This window comes from Henckelia pumila, chromosome 1, assembly GCF_033568475.1.
Source record: "Henckelia pumila isolate YLH828 chromosome 1, ASM3356847v2, whole genome shotgun sequence".
Classification (NCBI taxonomy): domain Eukaryota; kingdom Viridiplantae; phylum Streptophyta; class Magnoliopsida; order Lamiales; family Gesneriaceae; genus Henckelia; species Henckelia pumila.
Genome location: NC_133120.1, coordinates 56019220 through 56036156, shown reverse-complemented (window position 1 = coordinate 56036156; position 16937 = coordinate 56019220). Strand labels below are relative to the sequence as shown.

General features: G+C 38.3%; 1 protein-coding gene across 3 annotated transcripts in view; it reads right to left on the bottom strand.

Moving 5' to 3' along the window:
* The window catches only part of LOC140875104 (uncharacterized), a 39990-nt gene that overhangs the window by 16038 nt on the left and 7015 nt on the right, over window positions 1-16937 (bottom strand). For all 3 annotated transcript variants that reach the window (XR_012148346.1, XM_073278647.1, XM_073278648.1), the window contains exons 3-6: window positions 13752-13931; window positions 13041-13176; window positions 3628-3953; window positions 2001-2130 (exon numbers count right to left, since the gene is read on the bottom strand). Coding sequence is in view for 2 of the 3 variants with exons in the window: in XM_073278647.1 (XP_073134748.1) it covers window positions 2001-2130; window positions 3628-3953; window positions 13041-13176; window positions 13752-13931 (772 nt within the window). In the remaining variant the exon portion in view is untranslated. The remainder of the gene's footprint in view (window positions 1-2000; window positions 2131-3627; window positions 3954-13040; window positions 13177-13751; window positions 13932-16937) is intronic.

Genomic DNA, 16937 nt, shown 5'->3' with positions numbered 1-16937 from the left:
CTATCGCCGCTGCCTCCTACTTCTTTTGAGATTAGGTGAAGACTCCCCTTGTCTGAGTTATTCTCAGCTATCTCCTCCTCTTCACTGTTTTGATTGTTAACTAAAGCCTGCCCCTTTAACTCATCTACTGGATGCACAGGTTCATTCCTCTTCGATCCTTCCTCACCCCCAACACCCGAGAAAGAAACCTTCTCTCTTTCCACTGCTGCCTTCCCTGCTCCTCGTCCTACTGTCCCTCTAGTTCCATTCATCACTACTTGAGCGAATGAGCGCTTTTCGTAGTAATCATAAGCTTCTGGGTTGACCGATACCACTTCAATTCGCACCATCATTAAGCCTCGAGATGTCGAAATTTGTACGAACCCGTTGATGAAGGCTCCTTCTGGGCCTACCACCTTTATTTTAGCGGCAGACAAATCTCGAAGCAAGATAGTATCTTGGCTAATATCCAGTAAGCCCCCGCATTGCTCCCCCACGCTCCTGAAGAGTTCACTTGACCATAAGTCCCAAGGCAATCCAAATATCCTCACCCAGCTATTGCAACAAGCAAACATCTCTACTTCCCTGTTGACTTCCGTTCTCCATCCTTCAAAGAACAATGTCACCCTATTGTCGAAATAGCCTTTCTTCAGTCCCACAAAATATGAAGCCTCTTCTGCATTGTAGGGCCACCAAGCTGCCTTGTTGGCCTGAAACGGGAATATTTCTATCCTTCTCTTCACGGCCGTGCTTAAAGCAGAAGCCACCTCCACCCAAGATATGTTGACCCGTGCCTTAGTAATGATGATTGCTTTCTGCCAATCCTTGACTGAGCAGGGGCGAATATTCTCATTAGCCAATAGATCTCGCGATGCCAATTTGTCCGGATTCTTGGTTTCCCGTTGCTTAGGTATTTCGACCCCCTTTTTCTTTCTGGCATGAGCCCAAGCATTGACGTTCTCCCTTTGTAAGAAAAATCGCAAATGATTAGCCAGCTTGATCCAGCCTCCCTCTGCACGCCCCCTGGGAACGATTATACGTTGCTTGAAACCCCCCGGCGCTATTTTAAGCACTTCCAGAAATCTTCCTCTGTTATTGAGATAATTGTGCGTAGAAACAGCAGCTTCCTGTCCTCGGAATTTACTGAAGACGGAACTCGAATTAGGGTGTTTGATAAACCCCCAAAGTTTCGTCCAAAGCCACCTCGCACAGTTCAAATCCAACTCCAGCAAGAAGCTAGCTCTCCTCGTTCTTTCTGTCAAGCAAATCGAAGCCCCTCCCTGACCCATTTTGATTATGAATACCTTCTGCTCAATTTTGACGTCCTTCGTCGCTTGTGGTGGCCTTATCTCGAAAGGCCCCAATCTGTATTGCCCATTCTCCGCCCGCCTCGGCATCCTACTAGAAAAGTTTCGACGGCTTGAAGTCAAAGGAAAATCTAGGAAAGAGGGTAGAAGAAAGAGTCTAGAAAGGAATCGAGAGAATGCGGGTTCAGAAAGGAAAGGACTGAAGAGGAGAGAGAAAGAGAAAGAAAAGCCAAGAAAGAGAGATGAGGTAAAGGCTGGGATCGGCCGGATCTATGGTCGGAAATCTGAAGGGAAGAGGAAAAGGGAGGTGCGAGGCGAAGTCATCGCGTTGTTTTCCTTTGAACAAACTATAGTTAATCAATAACACATTTCTATTCTTCAAACAATGTCATTCAGGCATTCATAGCGCAAAAGGCGCAGAGACGTATACCTTTGTATCTCCATTGCCTCCTCCACTTAGATTTCCACAGTTAAACATATGCTAATCATACAGCAAATATGATACTAAATGCGAATGTAAGTTCTGGTGTCAGTTTTTTAATTAATCACTCGCATATCTAAAGAACTATGGATATGAAACTGATATTTAAGCACAAACATAAAAAAAAATAAGAACGCCAAAAAATTTAAGGATGACCTTTTTTATGCTAAGAAAATATTAATGAAACATATCATCATAAGGATAAGAGGATGGGACATTCACGTATGAAAAACCTGGAGGATAGACTCTGATATAAGGATAGAAGCAGAAGTCCTTAACATCTTCCAAAAGTCATTTCCACAACTTTCAAGTGTTGCAGGTTTCCATATGTCACTTAGCGTAATCCTTGGCAAAAAGCTTTCACTGTATGAATGGAAATTTCATGTTGGTTGATTATGTATAAATGGAAATTTCAGAAAGCCACATGCAGTCCTAAATTGAGAAGATAATCATCTTCATTAATTCTCATAGAATTTATGCAGATGCAGAAAGGAACATGACATTACAATTGACTATGTTATACCTAAAACTAATACTCAAAAAAATAACAGACATTGAGATGTAATAGAGAAACTAACACCAAATCCAAAAGTCAACCTTACCAACCACGAACCTCATACACAAATTCCATGTTGACAGTGAACTCCTATTTATTTTTAACAGCTTAAAGGTCTCAATGTAGATCATGTGAGGAAGATGGCTGTCTCACCGCACACAACATAATATGGCTAGAGGTACAGGTTCCATGGCTGTTACTGGCGAAATTTTAGAAGATAAAGGAAATTTGACCCAACAAGTTCATCTTCTTGGACTGCTATTAAAGTAGTGCGCTTTTTTTTTCTTTTTTTTTTTTGATAAGAAACGTAAAATATTATATAATTAAAATAGGGTTGATTACAAAGGTAGTGCGCTTTTATCTTAATGGAATTGCTATCTCCAGGATAAGTGAAATTTTCCAAGAAGAAGATTGTAGGCTTGGCAGAAGTATAAATCTGTTGGATAATACAAATAAGATCAGCACCAGTTCTACACTTCGAAAGAGTGTCAAATTTGAGATGAGACACCGAAATCGTGGAGTTGTCTAGCAATTATATAATGGTCAACTACTTGAGCAAGAGAGAGAGAGACATTGTGTCAGTCAGGGAATACTAAAATGTCATGTTCATATAATGAATTCCAATTCAAAGCAAAGTAAGGATGCAAGACCAGTCTCTAAATTTTTTAACATTGAAGGTTGTACGTCATATGGCAGTGTTGCTTCAATGACTGTTTAAAGAAAAGAAATCATAGCAAAGAAAATAGAGGAATTAAGAAACACTCCATGAGGATTCAATTGAGACTTACAATACTAGTATGAAGGAAGCATGGATTTTTCTTCTCTGTAATTGAAATTACAGCGCAAGAACTTATTATGGACTCCAAAAATTTTGATGCCTTCTGAACCTGCTTTAGAATGGCTTATTTAATAGGGTAATCACATAGCTATCTAATTAAACTAAAATAGAACGTCTGCAACAGAATTCGAGCTAGAACCCATGCCAACAAAGAATCTAAAGTGATCAAGGACTATCATGAATCCCATAATCTTTAGGATAGGGAAGCCTTCTGGTAAATAACTAGAATGCAAAAAAACCATGGGAAATGTTAACGAGAAGATATCAAAGAACCAATGAAAACCCTTTTGGATTTTTCTCTTCGACTGTGTCACCCCAGCAATGTAAAACAAAAATTTAACTATAGGTATCCCAGCGCTGCCAACCCCCACAAACATATTAACTAATTGGTAAAGTAAAAATTATTAATCAACACACGTTTAGACAAGTCATTAGTTTAATCCAATAAAATCCAACAAGCTCAGACCTGAGATGAGATTCACAAGTACTCTTGGAATCAAGGTCATATGCTTGCAAAGGTTTTGATGGTACTAAGCCCAATAAAATAAAAAACTTTCTCAAGAGCCTCTCACGAGGCCCAACTGCCGAAAGAATTGCTTCATAACGAGTTACTGCCTTCTGCGCTGCCTCCCAGATTGGAAGATTATTTGATATGCTGTCAACTTCTTTAGGGTCATCACATATTTGATCGTTTGAATTTGGTTGCAAGGAGAGGGAAAATTCTTTAAGCCGAATTATAATTTTATCTACCAGACCTTCAGTGTCTTTTTTCAGGCTTATTCTTTCAAAAACCTGTGCAATGAGAAATTAAAATTGTCAAAACGTCAAGCATAGTAAAAAACTCAATGAAACAATACACAACAGAAGAATCATATAACCAATCTCTCTATTCTAGGTTTTCCGAAAAGGTTGATTTGCATGAACCTTGCATAAATTTAAACATGGAAAGGAAGTACTATAAATGTCTGTGGAATAAGATCAGTATATAGGAATGCTTATGCAAATGATGATGAAGGTTTTCCAGCTAAAAATTGGGGAATAATATTCAGACAAAGTTCTTTCAAATACAATGTAGCTGAAAATTGGTGGAAAGTTTGGAAAGCAAATAGTTTATGTTATTTTTCTTTGTTTGATAGTCTAGAATTTGCTAGTGGCAAGTGGAGGACATTCTCTTGGAAAGAACTGCAGCTTTGGTCTCCGAGAACCAACCTTAGCTCTAAAGATTGTCATTCGTTTCCTTCATCCGCTATGAATCTACATATCCAGTGAAAGGATACAACCATTAATCATATGTACGATTCTCTAGTTCCTTTAATTTGGTTAGTAATTGACAATTCTCCCGTGGACGCCAGAAATGGTGGTCATAGCAAATTCTTAAATTCTCTTGTTCATTTATTTCGGTTACTATTTGATATTTCAGCAAGGAAACAGTGGTAGCAACAAATTATTAGGAAAGTCCCGAAAATTAAAAATAAGATCACACACTTATTACTGTGAGGTTTTGCCAAAAATGCCATTTATTTGTTGTAGCTCAAGAACAACATAACCTACAGCTCAGTGCGACTAAATCCTTCAAGAGAATATTCAGCATTGAGATTATCATGTTTTTAAGGATAAGTTGCAAGTGATAAGTTCGATCTTCTTGAATGGAGCTATAGCAATCTACAAAGATATGATAATCTAACCCACTAAATGCCACATTCTCTTGCAAACCACAGCAGAACAACTGGCATCTTGTCAATAGAAAGCTTAAACAGAAGCAAACTTGAGAATAAGACCTGTGATTCAGGTATGCGTCACAGTTTGTTTCCTTGAGCTCCACGAGACAAGATAAGGTGAAAATAATGGTTACGGGCCCATTTTTATGGCACTAATCATGGCTTTGAAAGGTATGACTCTGGAAATTCATTTTCATCAACTATGCAAGAAGCCAAGGAAAGATTGCATAATGTGTGATAGTGTTCCTCATCAATATTTCACTCACTTTTATTATATCAACATATATCCTGGTTCAGCCTAGGGCATCAATGCCTCATTTAATGCTTCCTCACCCGTAAAAAACATCATTCATTGCTTCAAGGATTTTCTTTTCTTTTAGGAGAAATGAACTACTTGCAAGAAGCCAAGAACATTGAAAAACAGCCTATTTTGAATGTCAGGCCATCAGTTCAAACATCAAAGGCAATTATTGAAATGTAACAGCTCATATTATTAATTTACAAAAGATTTGTGAGATTTCACAGCAGCTCTTTCATGCCTCATACTAAATTCGCTAGTGATAGACTATTATAGAAAGTTGTTTAGTGAATTAGGGAATGGGGGACGGGTGTAGAAGGAGTGGAGTGGAGTGCAATTGATAGAGATTCCATGATACAGCTCGAGCTACCTTTCTCAGATGAAGAAGTTAAAAAAGCAGTTTTGGATTGTGATGGATCGAAATCCCCGGGGCCCGACGGTTTTTCAATTGAAATTTATAAGGAATGCTGGCATACAATCGAAGGGGATTTGATGAAGTCGTTTGAGGAGTTTTTTGATGGAGGAATTGTAAATGGAGCGACAATGAAACATATATATGTTTGATCCTTGTTACGTGCCTGAGTTTGGGATCGAGTTATGGGACGTTGGACCGAGAAATCTCTTAGTTTGGAATAAGATTCCTGCTGATTTGATTTACGACCTTGACGACCTATGATTAGTTGAATATTTGGGGCTCGAGGAAAACAAGAGAACCACCCGATCTTGTGAAACAAACGTTTATATTGATGTCACGCCCCGAGACCGAGACGTGCCACCGGCGTTGTTTCAAATTCACACAAATTATAAAACAACCAGCCTCGTAGTACAGTTTAAACCAAACCAGTCTATTATCATAAATAAACTTCAAAACAATGTCTTTACAACTCGATAAATCCAAAATAACAAAACATATGCGGAAGCGTCTAAAAACTTAATAATAAAACATTAATGTAAAAAAAATCCCAAAACAAACATAACGAAATTTAGTCTTAATAATATTCTATCACCATCCCCAAAACATATCTTGTTCACGTTCCTCTAAGTCATCATCTTTATGATCTGGAAAGGAAAAGTAAGGGGTGAGTGTTTTGGGAAACACTCAGCAAGTGGGGGCCGATCGATCATTCCAAAATATATATATATATATATTTATATCAAAAACTCATTAATTAACTTAAATCATAACATTTTATATCATGTCTCAACATAGCATAACATAAACAATATCATAACATATATGACATGACATAACGTAATTTTTGACAAGACACTGAAATTCCTCTCATTAATCGTGGCTAACTGATCAGTTCCCTATATGTAATCCCTCTAAGGGGTGAGGTCATAGAACGGTTATTATACCCACCGCATCAGGGCCATAACATAACATGGTTCGGAAATTCCCTTTCCACTTCTAATTCGATTCATAACAGTGTCAAAACATATTTTCAGCAAAACATCATCATGAATAATATTAAATAACAAAATTCCAACAATTAATATGAGCGATCGAATTTTGTAAAACATACATATAATTTTAAAACATAAGCCCACTTACCGAATATATTCGCTTGAGAATAAAATACTTGAATAAGCAAATCTTCGACCGAAACTTCAGAGAGCAATTCCCGAAAATTCAGAATTGAATTCTAGCAATTCCTATTGGTTGGTTTTTCCCAAATTGGCAGAATGATTGGACTTTAATCCTTAGACCCTGCACGTGCTCTATTCCAAATCACCAACCAATTCTTCCAAATTTGAAATCCACGTGAATATGAGCTAAAGGACAAATCCCCTTTGTGGTTTAGTTGGAAAATAAAAATAAAAGGGAATAAAGTTTGACAGAACTTTGGCTCAAAGAAGCAGCCTCTCCTACATGAATAAGCCAAAAGAAAAATAGCAGATTTATGAATGTGAAATTTGTGAAGGTTTGGGTCTGTATTTATAGGCACTCAAAAGAGTTGATGATAGACTAGGATAGTGGCATTCAAAGTTTGAATAAAACTCTATCTCTCAAGATTTAACTCTATCAAAATCTTGATCACTTATCTCAATAATATTTTATCAAGATACCCAAAATTATAATCTATCTCCAACAATATCTAATACTAATTATCACAATTAAATTAATAAACAAAATAATAATAAATTAAAAATGTTAACCTTAAGGAAAATTACGGTCTTCACATCCTTCCCTCCTTATTGGAAGTTTCGTCCTCGAAACTTGAATTAACTTTGTTCTTCGAATAAGTATGGATACTTCTCCCGCATCTTCTCCTCCAACTCCCATGTAGCTTCTCTTTCAGTGTGATTTGACCATTGAATTTTGACATAAGGGATAGTCCTTCGCCTAAGAACTTGGTTCATGGTATCCACGATTCGAATAGTAACTTCGTTGTACTTCAGCTCCTCATTCAGATTACCATCCGTCACTAAGGGTTCGGCTTCCAAAATATGACTTGGGTTGGGAATGTATTTTCTTAGTTGAGAAACATGAAATACATTGTGGACCCTTGACATAGAAGGTGGTAAAGCTAGTCGATATGCCAATGTTCCCACTTTGTCGAGAATTTCAAATGGTCCCACATATCTCGGATTTAATTTTCCAGCACTGCAAAAACGTACTACACCCTTCATAGGTGAAAGTTTGACATAAGCTTTTTCACCCACTTCAAATGCGACAGGTCTTCTTTTCAAGTCTGCCCAACTTTTCTGACGATCTTGTGCAGTTTTAAGTTTCTCCTTGATTATTGCAACCTTTTCTACTGTCTCTTGAATAATTTCGGGTCAGATGACAGCCTTTTCTCCGACTTCATCCCAATAAAGAGGAGAACGACATTTTCTCCCATACAGTGCTTCATACGGAGCCATTCCAATGCTGCTATGATAGCTGTTGTTGTAAGCAAACTCAATTAAAGGTAAATGTGCGGTCCAATTGCTGCTGAAATCCAGGGCACATGCCCGCAGCATATCTTCGAGGGTTTGGATTGTCCTCTCAGTTTGGCCATCAGTTTGAGGGTGATAAGCCGTACTGAGTGTGACTTTACTCCCCATAGCTTGCTGAAAGCTCTTCCAAAAGCGCGATACAAATCTTGGATACAAATCTTGGATCTCGGTCAAACAGAAACAACTTCCCAAGAAGCCTCAGATGGCGCCAGTCCTTGCCAATGAACTAAAAACTCTTGGTTACCATTGCGTATGCGCGTATCCAAGATGGCCTGCGGTTGTCGGCTTTCCTCGTCGGTCGGAAACTGTGGAAGCACAGGATCTGCATCATGAGTGCCTTTGAATGTTTTGAGTGCCGAAACATGAAAAACTGGATGGATTTTGGATGACTCTGGAAGTTGAAGTTTGTATGCGACTGACCCAATGCGACTGAGGATCAGAAATGGACCATAATAACGAGGGCCGAGTTTCGGATTTTTGCGTGAAGCTAACGATTTCTGGCGATAGGGCTGTAGCTTAAGCAACACTTTGTCCCCCACGTTGAACTGGAGTTCACGATGAGCAGCATCATAATGTGTTTTCATGGAGTTTTGTGCTTGCAAGAGCCTGTTTCGCAATTCCAGGAGAACTTGATCCCGAGTTTGTAACTCTCGATCCACGGAATCAATGCGTGAGAGCCAGGAGCAGTATGGCAGTAATCGAGGTGGGGGCCGCCCATAGACGGCTTCAAATGGCGTAGTGCGAAGAGAAGAATGAAAACTGGTGTTGTAGCAATACTCGGACCACGACAGCCAACTGACCCATTTCTCTGGATAGTCCCCCGTGAAGCAACGCAAATACATCTCCACAATGCGATTGACAGCCTCTATTTGAACATCGGATTGCGGGTGATATGCTGAAGTATAGCATAATTGTGAACCACTTAGCCGGAAAAGTTCCTTCCAAAAAGAGCTTGTAAAGGTAACATCTCGATCAGTAACAATGGTATCCGGCAGCCCATGCAATTTAAACACGTGATCAAAGAAAACTCGAGCCACATGCACCGCCGTATAAGGGTGCGAGAGTGCTAAAAAATGAGCATATTTAGAGAGGCGATCCGCAACCACCAATAGCACATTTTTACCTTGCGATATCGGAAGCCCTTCAACGAAATCCATGGATATATCAGCCCATACATGTTGTGGAATTGGAAGGGGTTGGAGCAACCCTGCAGGTTTTAAAAGTTCCACCTTATTCCGTTGGCAGATGAGGCACGTGGCCACAAACTCTTGGACTTGACGCTTCATTCCCATCCAAAAGAAATCGCGAGAAATGCGATGCAAAGTTTTTTGGAAGCCCTCATGGTAGGCATTGTGTGTACTGGAAATGACAGGTGCAATGGAGGGGGAGTTTTTTGGTAAATACACACGCTGGCGATACCATATAAGACCATCCTGGAACTCCCAAGGCCCGATAACCACGCCTTGCTGGATTTTCTGGATCAACGGTTGTAGCTCTGCCGTTTTATTATGTTCTTCGCGGATCTTGCTGAAAATGTCGACATGAGGCATGGAAATAGCCTATAAACTGCCCCCTTCCTCATCACGCCGAGACAGCGCGCCTGCCACCACGTTGGAGCTGCCCGCTTTGTACTCCACGTGAAAATCAAAACCCAGAAGTTTGCTAATCCAATGTTGTTGTGGGGATGTCGTAATACGCTGCTCCAGTAAAAACTTAAGGCTGTAATGATCGGTGTGAACCACAAAGGTATTTCCCCAAAAATAAGACCTCCAATGGCGCACTGCTTTAGCTAATCCAATTAGCTCTTTTTCATATGCAGGGAGCTTTCTGTGTCGCTGTGGTAAAGGCTGGCTAAAAAGAGCAATGGGGCAGCCATTTTGATGCAAAACCGCGCCAATCCCAATGTCAGACGCATCACACTCCACCACAAAGTTGGTTGAAAAATCCGGCAAGGAAAGAACAGGCGTTGTTGTCATCGTCGTTTTTAATTGGTCAAAAGCTCGAGAAGCTTCGTCGCTCCACTTGAACGAGTTTTTCTTTAATAGCTGGGTAAGTGGTGCGGCAATGATGCCATAATCCTTGACAAATTTACGATAATAACCGGTGAGACCCAAAACCCTCTCAACCCTTTAACCGTGGTTGGAGCTGGCCATTGTTTGACTGCCTTAATCTTGTCCTCGTCGACTTTAACCCCTGTTTGATTGACCACATGACCGAGATAGGCCACTTCTGTCCATGCAAAAATACACTTGGATTGCTTCAAGACAAATCGGTGCAGTCGTAATATCGAAAAAACTGTGCGAACATGACCCAAATGGTCTTCCCACGTTGGGCTGTAGATTAAAATATCATCAAAGAAAACCAAAATAAACTGCCGTAAATACTGCCCAAACACCGAATTCATAATTGATTGGAAGGTAGAAGGTGCATTGGTAAGGCCAAAGGGCAATACTACAAACTCAAAGTGGTCGTGATGAGTGCGGAAGGCCGTCATATGCACACAACTAGGATCCACAAGAATCTGATGGTATCCGGCTCGCAAATCCAACTTGGAATAATATTTTGCACCATGAAGTTCTTCCAACAGCTCGTCGATTACTGGTATTGGGAATTTATCCTTAATGGTTTTCGCATTGAGAGCCCGATAAGAATTAAAACACACGTTTCTGTTCAAAGATGGAATTATATTTCTTCTCATCAGTGGGGCACTTCCATTTATGAAATTCGAACAAATCCAACTGCTGCCAGTGACGGGTGAGTGAAGAAAAGTAGGTGGTGACAGTGTCATCCCCCGTTGTAGGTCATGGAGAATACTCTCTATCGCGAAGAGTTCTGCTGTGTTATCCGTAGATGAGTAAGTATCACGGGCTGCATCCCAGATATCTTTTGCAGAAGGATAGAGGAAAAAATTTCGCCGATCTCCGGAGTCATGGAATTAATCAACCATGACATAACCAAATTGTTCTCTATCTTCCATGCCTTAAACTTGGGTCTTGGATGTGTCCGACAAAAGTTCATCTTTGCCTCTGCCACAGATGAACGTCATCACAGATTGAGACCAATGGAGATAGTTTTGCCCATTTAGTTTATGACATTTGATGGCCCGGAAGAGGCGTCGCCCATCCCATGGGTGGCAGGTGCCGATTTGGAGTTGGTTTCGGAAGGGTCAGAAGGTGGTGTGGCCATACGTATTTTGTCATCGATTCTGCCTACTCTGTGATACCATGTCGTTAAAGAGAATTTGGGCATAAGGGAAACGTAATATTCTTATTCATTGATCAAAAGGAAAGAATACAAATCAGATTTATAGAATATTATTCTTCCGAACTTCCCTAAATTAAGAGATCTAATCTAATCTATTTAGGCTCCGTTTGGTTTGGGTGATAGGATAAATAACATATAGATAAGTAATGTAATGTAATTAAAAAAAATAAGAAATGATAGTTAATATAGTTTTTTATTTGATTGATAAATTATAGTTTATTTTGATTTGATTGATTAAATTTTATATAAAAATGATAAATTATTATTTTGTCCTTTTAACAATAAATAAAATATGAATATATTATTTATAAGGGGTAATATAGTAATTTAAATTCAATAATTTGATTGATGTAAGATAAATCATTAATAATTTGATTGATGTAAGATAAATAATATGTGGAGAAGAACGCAGGATTGGATAAATTAAGTTATACCGAGATTAATAATATACCGTACCAAACGGAGCCTAAAGTTTAAATACCAAAATAAAGATTATTTTTTTTTTTTTTTGAGAGTACAAGTACAATATTTCATCAATATTACAACTACACGATACAACAATGTAATGAAACTGCCCGCACAACCGACGGGACTTGAGCATGAACTCGAGACTTGCTTATCTCGAGCGATGAAATTGCTTAAATCTACCTAAATATACTAGGAAACCTACCCGCCATCAGCGGGAATTGAACCTGAGACCAATTGGTCTCAGGGCCTCACCCTTAACCATTGGGCCAAGGGCTCATTGGCAAATAAAGATTAACCATTGGGCCAAGGGCTCATTGGCAAATAAAGATTATTCTTATCATAACTACTAAAGAGATAAATGCTAATTCAACAGGGTTGTTCTTTGCTAAGACCAACGATTGGAGTCTAAAAGGATTTATAGATGCAGAATGGGTTGGTTCAATTGATGACTGAAAATCAACGTCTAGGTATTGTACGGTGTTGTGGGAAAACTCGGTGACATGGCGTAGCCATCTGATGTGGCTAGGAGCAGTGTGAAAGCAGAATACAGGGCCATGTCTCGTGGAATATGTGAGCTTATTTGGATTAAAAGAGTACTGGAAGAGTTGAAGATAGGATTTGAAAATTCTACGAAGCTCTACTGTGAGACTGTGATAACAAGTCCACTATCATGATAGCTCGCAATTCAGTTCATCATGATCGAACTAAAATTTTGAAGTAGATCGACACTTTATCAAGAAAAAAACCGGAGAAAGGCACAATCAATATGTTCCTACTTCTCAACAACCAACAGATCTAAGGACTAACAAAACAAACTCTTGAATTTCTTGCTCACAAGCTTGGCCTCGTTAAAATCTATAGCTCAGCTTGAGGGGGAGTGATGAAATATTTGGATTGGATTAGATCAAAACTTATTTTATATTTGATAGAATCTTTTTTATATTTGGTAGGATCGTAAATATATATAGATTGATCTTGTGTGTATATATATATATATAGATTGATCCTTACACCAAAAAATCATGGTATTTTGATTTGTATTCTGAAAGTATTAAAGAGAGTTGTACTCCAAGGATTATTGTACAGAATTAATAAAATAGTTTCCTTTTTTTCAAAAACTACTCTCCCCATTATGAATGATAAATAGATCAAATTAAAGGAACTCAAAGCACTAGATATGCTAGTTACCTCGTTTAACCAGCCTCCAAATCTCCCTAAAGGTTTGACAATGAGGAAAATGAAATTTTGCAATAATTTTGACTGTATATAATCGAATTTTTCAGCAATAAGCATTCCCTTCTGTATTTCAGTTGCATAACCCCGCCTGTAAATAAAAATGTGAGAAGAGTGAATGATCTGCCAATGTTGCATCAAGCAAGAGCTATAGAAGATGAGTCTCGGAGAGAAAACAAATGAAATAAACAATACACAGGTGAAAAGGTAAATAAAATTTACAATATTAAACAACTTTAAGAATTTATATTTCATTAATCCTGTTTTGAAGTACAAGAGGAAATTTCTGCGCAAATTAGTCAGAGCTGCATCAGGAATCGCATTAAAAAATATATACTATAAAATGTTTCTGTATTTTCAAATGAAATATCGTTCAAAAGATGTGAACTACTATTGCTTGAGTCCACGTGAGTTGGAAGAAAAAACAATGTGCCTTTGCATGTATTTTAATCAAGAAAGATATTGTTTCCTTCAGGAACATGATATATATGTAAGTTTAGAGAAATAAAAATACCTTGTTATCAGAGAAAAGATGCCAAGAAAATGACTGCTAGTGAATAATAAGTTTCAAAGGCAAATTAAGAATGTGCATATCAAAAGTTCATGCTAAATTCTTCACCACTCTTCTCATTTCGAAAGTGGGGATTGGGCCAAGTAATATTGTACCTGAATATAATGCAATTGGACTTGGATGCTTTTTTCCAATCAACATAAATTGGCAATGTTAAAAGATAATTTGTGTTTAGTGCAGATGCCAACATCAAATCCTGATGTGATAACTCTTCAAACTCAGCATTGTAGAGCAGTTTCATGAAAGCTCGTTGAAAACGGTCTGGGATCACATCACTACATAAAACTTAAACTGTATGTCAAATCCAAGAAACAACTGAACTCAAGTTGATCAAAGAACAAGGGTTGTTTGAATGATAGTCACAATAAATAGCAACAATAGCATATCAGTCAAGTGAACTGAACCATAGAACATGACTAGGGATGGGCGTCAGGTCAGATAGTGTCGGGTTCGGGTTCATCGGGTCGGGTACCCAATCAATCGGGTAGTCATTGAAACCGACCTAAAATATTCTGGTACCCGAAATTTCCTCAATCTTTTTTTTCCAAAATTTTTTTAAACAATATTTTTTAGGATTTTTTATTATTTCAAACGTGATAAATGATATATAAACCAAAGTTACAGAACCCATCTTCATCTTTCTGCTCTTTCAAAATCACTGCATCATTATTTTTTTATATTTTGGAAAATGGTGAAAACACCAGATCTGAAAAGAGATGAGATTTCAGATCACCACACTATCTTGTTCTCCATCGTTAAGCTCGACCTCTGGTTCAAATCAACGGCGGCGGCGAAACCTCTATATAGTTTTTTTTCCTTTCTTTCACACAACGAGCCTAGACAAGGTCACAAAGAAAGGTAGACTGACGCCTGAGAAAACTGGAGATTTAGCAAGACAGAAAACCATGTCAAATTTCTCCATTTCTCTTCTTCTTTTTCTTTTTCACATCTCAAATTAAAACCCTAGAAATGAAGATGAAGAATACGATGACTATTTCAGAGAAGCCCTCTAATTTCTATTTCCTAATTTAAATATAATACAGTATACATATATAATATAATATATAATATATTAGAAAAACCTAACTAAGTCGGGTACCCGACATTTTTTCGGGTAGTAAAAATACTACCCGACACCAACCCGAGATTTATTTTTCGGGTTTGGGTATCAACCCGAACTCAATTTTTTTGCCAACTAACCGACCCGGTCGGGTCCGGTTCCCGACTAAAACACGCCCACCCCTAGACATGACAATGGAGAAATATTTGTAGGTAGACAATTGTAGAAAACGGGCTTATATCCATATAAAGATGGACATCTCAACTTGACAGCAATGGCTTACTAAGTTCATTAATTTGCTTTTTGGAAATGTTCATAAACGTGCAGAATAAAAATATGATATTTTCTATATTTAGAAAGGATACGTATACATGAATATATAGAAATCTCAAAGAAAGTCCTAGAAGAAAATGAGTCTATAAACTATGTAAAATCCCATGACTTATGGGATATCCTAACAAAATAAATTGATCACAATATACCTAATTTACTAAGATATACAGTCTGCCATGAATAACAATAAAATACAGATTAGTATATATTTTTCCACATTCCTCCTCAAACCGGTGAATAGATATTTTAGAAAGTTAATTGTGGACCATCTCCCTTTAGATTTGAGAATGTGTGGCTAAAACATAAAAGCTTTAAATCCTTTTTTTGTCATGGTGGAATAATGCAGAATTTCAGGGTTGGGAGGGGATAAATTTATGAGGAAACTTAAAGCTATGAAGTGCGGCCTTAGAAGATCGAACGAAGAGGTCTTCGGGCTGGTGGAAGTAGGAGTTGCTGAATTGAGAGAAAAAATTAGAAGATTGTATGAGATGGACAGTGAAGGGTTGGGATCTGAGGAGGTGGCAACCGAAAGAAAGGAATCAAAATGTGTTTTAGAAGAAATGGTGTGCCGAAGGAATCAGATTGACTATCAAAACGCAAAGGTGAAGTGGGTTAGGGAAGGGGACCACAATACAAAGTTCTTTCACTTCCTTTTGAATCAGCGGAAGTGTAACGCTACAATCGAAAAATTGGAAAGGGGTGATTGGTCGGTTACTATTGATAAGGATCAAATAGAAACAATCATAGTCAAGTTTTTCAAAGATCTGTATAGTAAATCAGAGGTGAGGGGTTGGGGTATCAAAGGAGTGGAGTGGTGCCCTATTGATGGTGAGTTGGGACCAGAGATGGAAAAACCTTTTCAGAAGATGAGGTTAAGAAAGCAGTGTTCGAGTGTGATGGCTGTAAGGCTCCAAGACCGGATGGATTTACAATCGCATTTTATCAGGAATGTTGGGATATTATTAAATGAGACCTAATGAAGGTTCTCAGTGAATTTTTTGAAGGGGGTGTCATCAATGGAATAATTAATGAGACATATATCTGTTTGATCCCGTAGAAGCAAGATTCGATCAAGGTTTAAGATTTTAGGCCCAGTGATCTCACTACTAGTCAATACAAGATCATAGCTAAGGTTCTATCTGTACGGATGAAGAAACTCATGTTATACACAATATCAGAATATCAGAATGCCTTTATTGACGGGAGACAAAATTCTTGATTGTTGCCTAATTGCGAATGAGATAGTGGAAGGCGGGAGGTGGAAAAAGTAGAAGGGGTGGGTTTTCAAGGTTGATTTTGAAAAGGCTTGTGATAATGTGGATTGGAATTTTCTAGATTTTGTTCTAATGAAGAAGGTGTTTGTTGACAGATGGAGGAGATTGATCAAAGTCTGTGTTTCGAATGTGTCATTCTCTGTTATGATTAATGGGAGGCAAAGAGGTAAATTTCGAGGACATAAAGGGCTCAAACAAGGGGATCTGTTGTCACCTTTTTTGTTTAATAATTTGGTGGTAGATGTGTTGGGGAGATAGATTGATAAGGCTAAGACCATGGATCTCATACCGGGTTTGGAGGTAGGTAGAGAATCTAGAGATAAGGTAAAGATATCTCATATTCAATTTGCGGATGATACACTATTTTTTGTCAAGAGGGAGGGCCACTTGGGGTTTTTGGTAGATGTTGTCAGATCGTTTTGCAATATGTCAAGATTAAGAATCAATTTGGAGAAGAGTACTTTGTTGGGTATCAATCGCGAAGGGGAAGAAGTGGAAGAGTTAGCCTGACAAATTGCTTTGTTGGGTATCAATCGCGAAGGGGAAGAAATGGAAGAGTTAGCCCGACAAATTGGTTATAGTAGGGAGAATTGGCCCATTAAGTATTTGTGGTA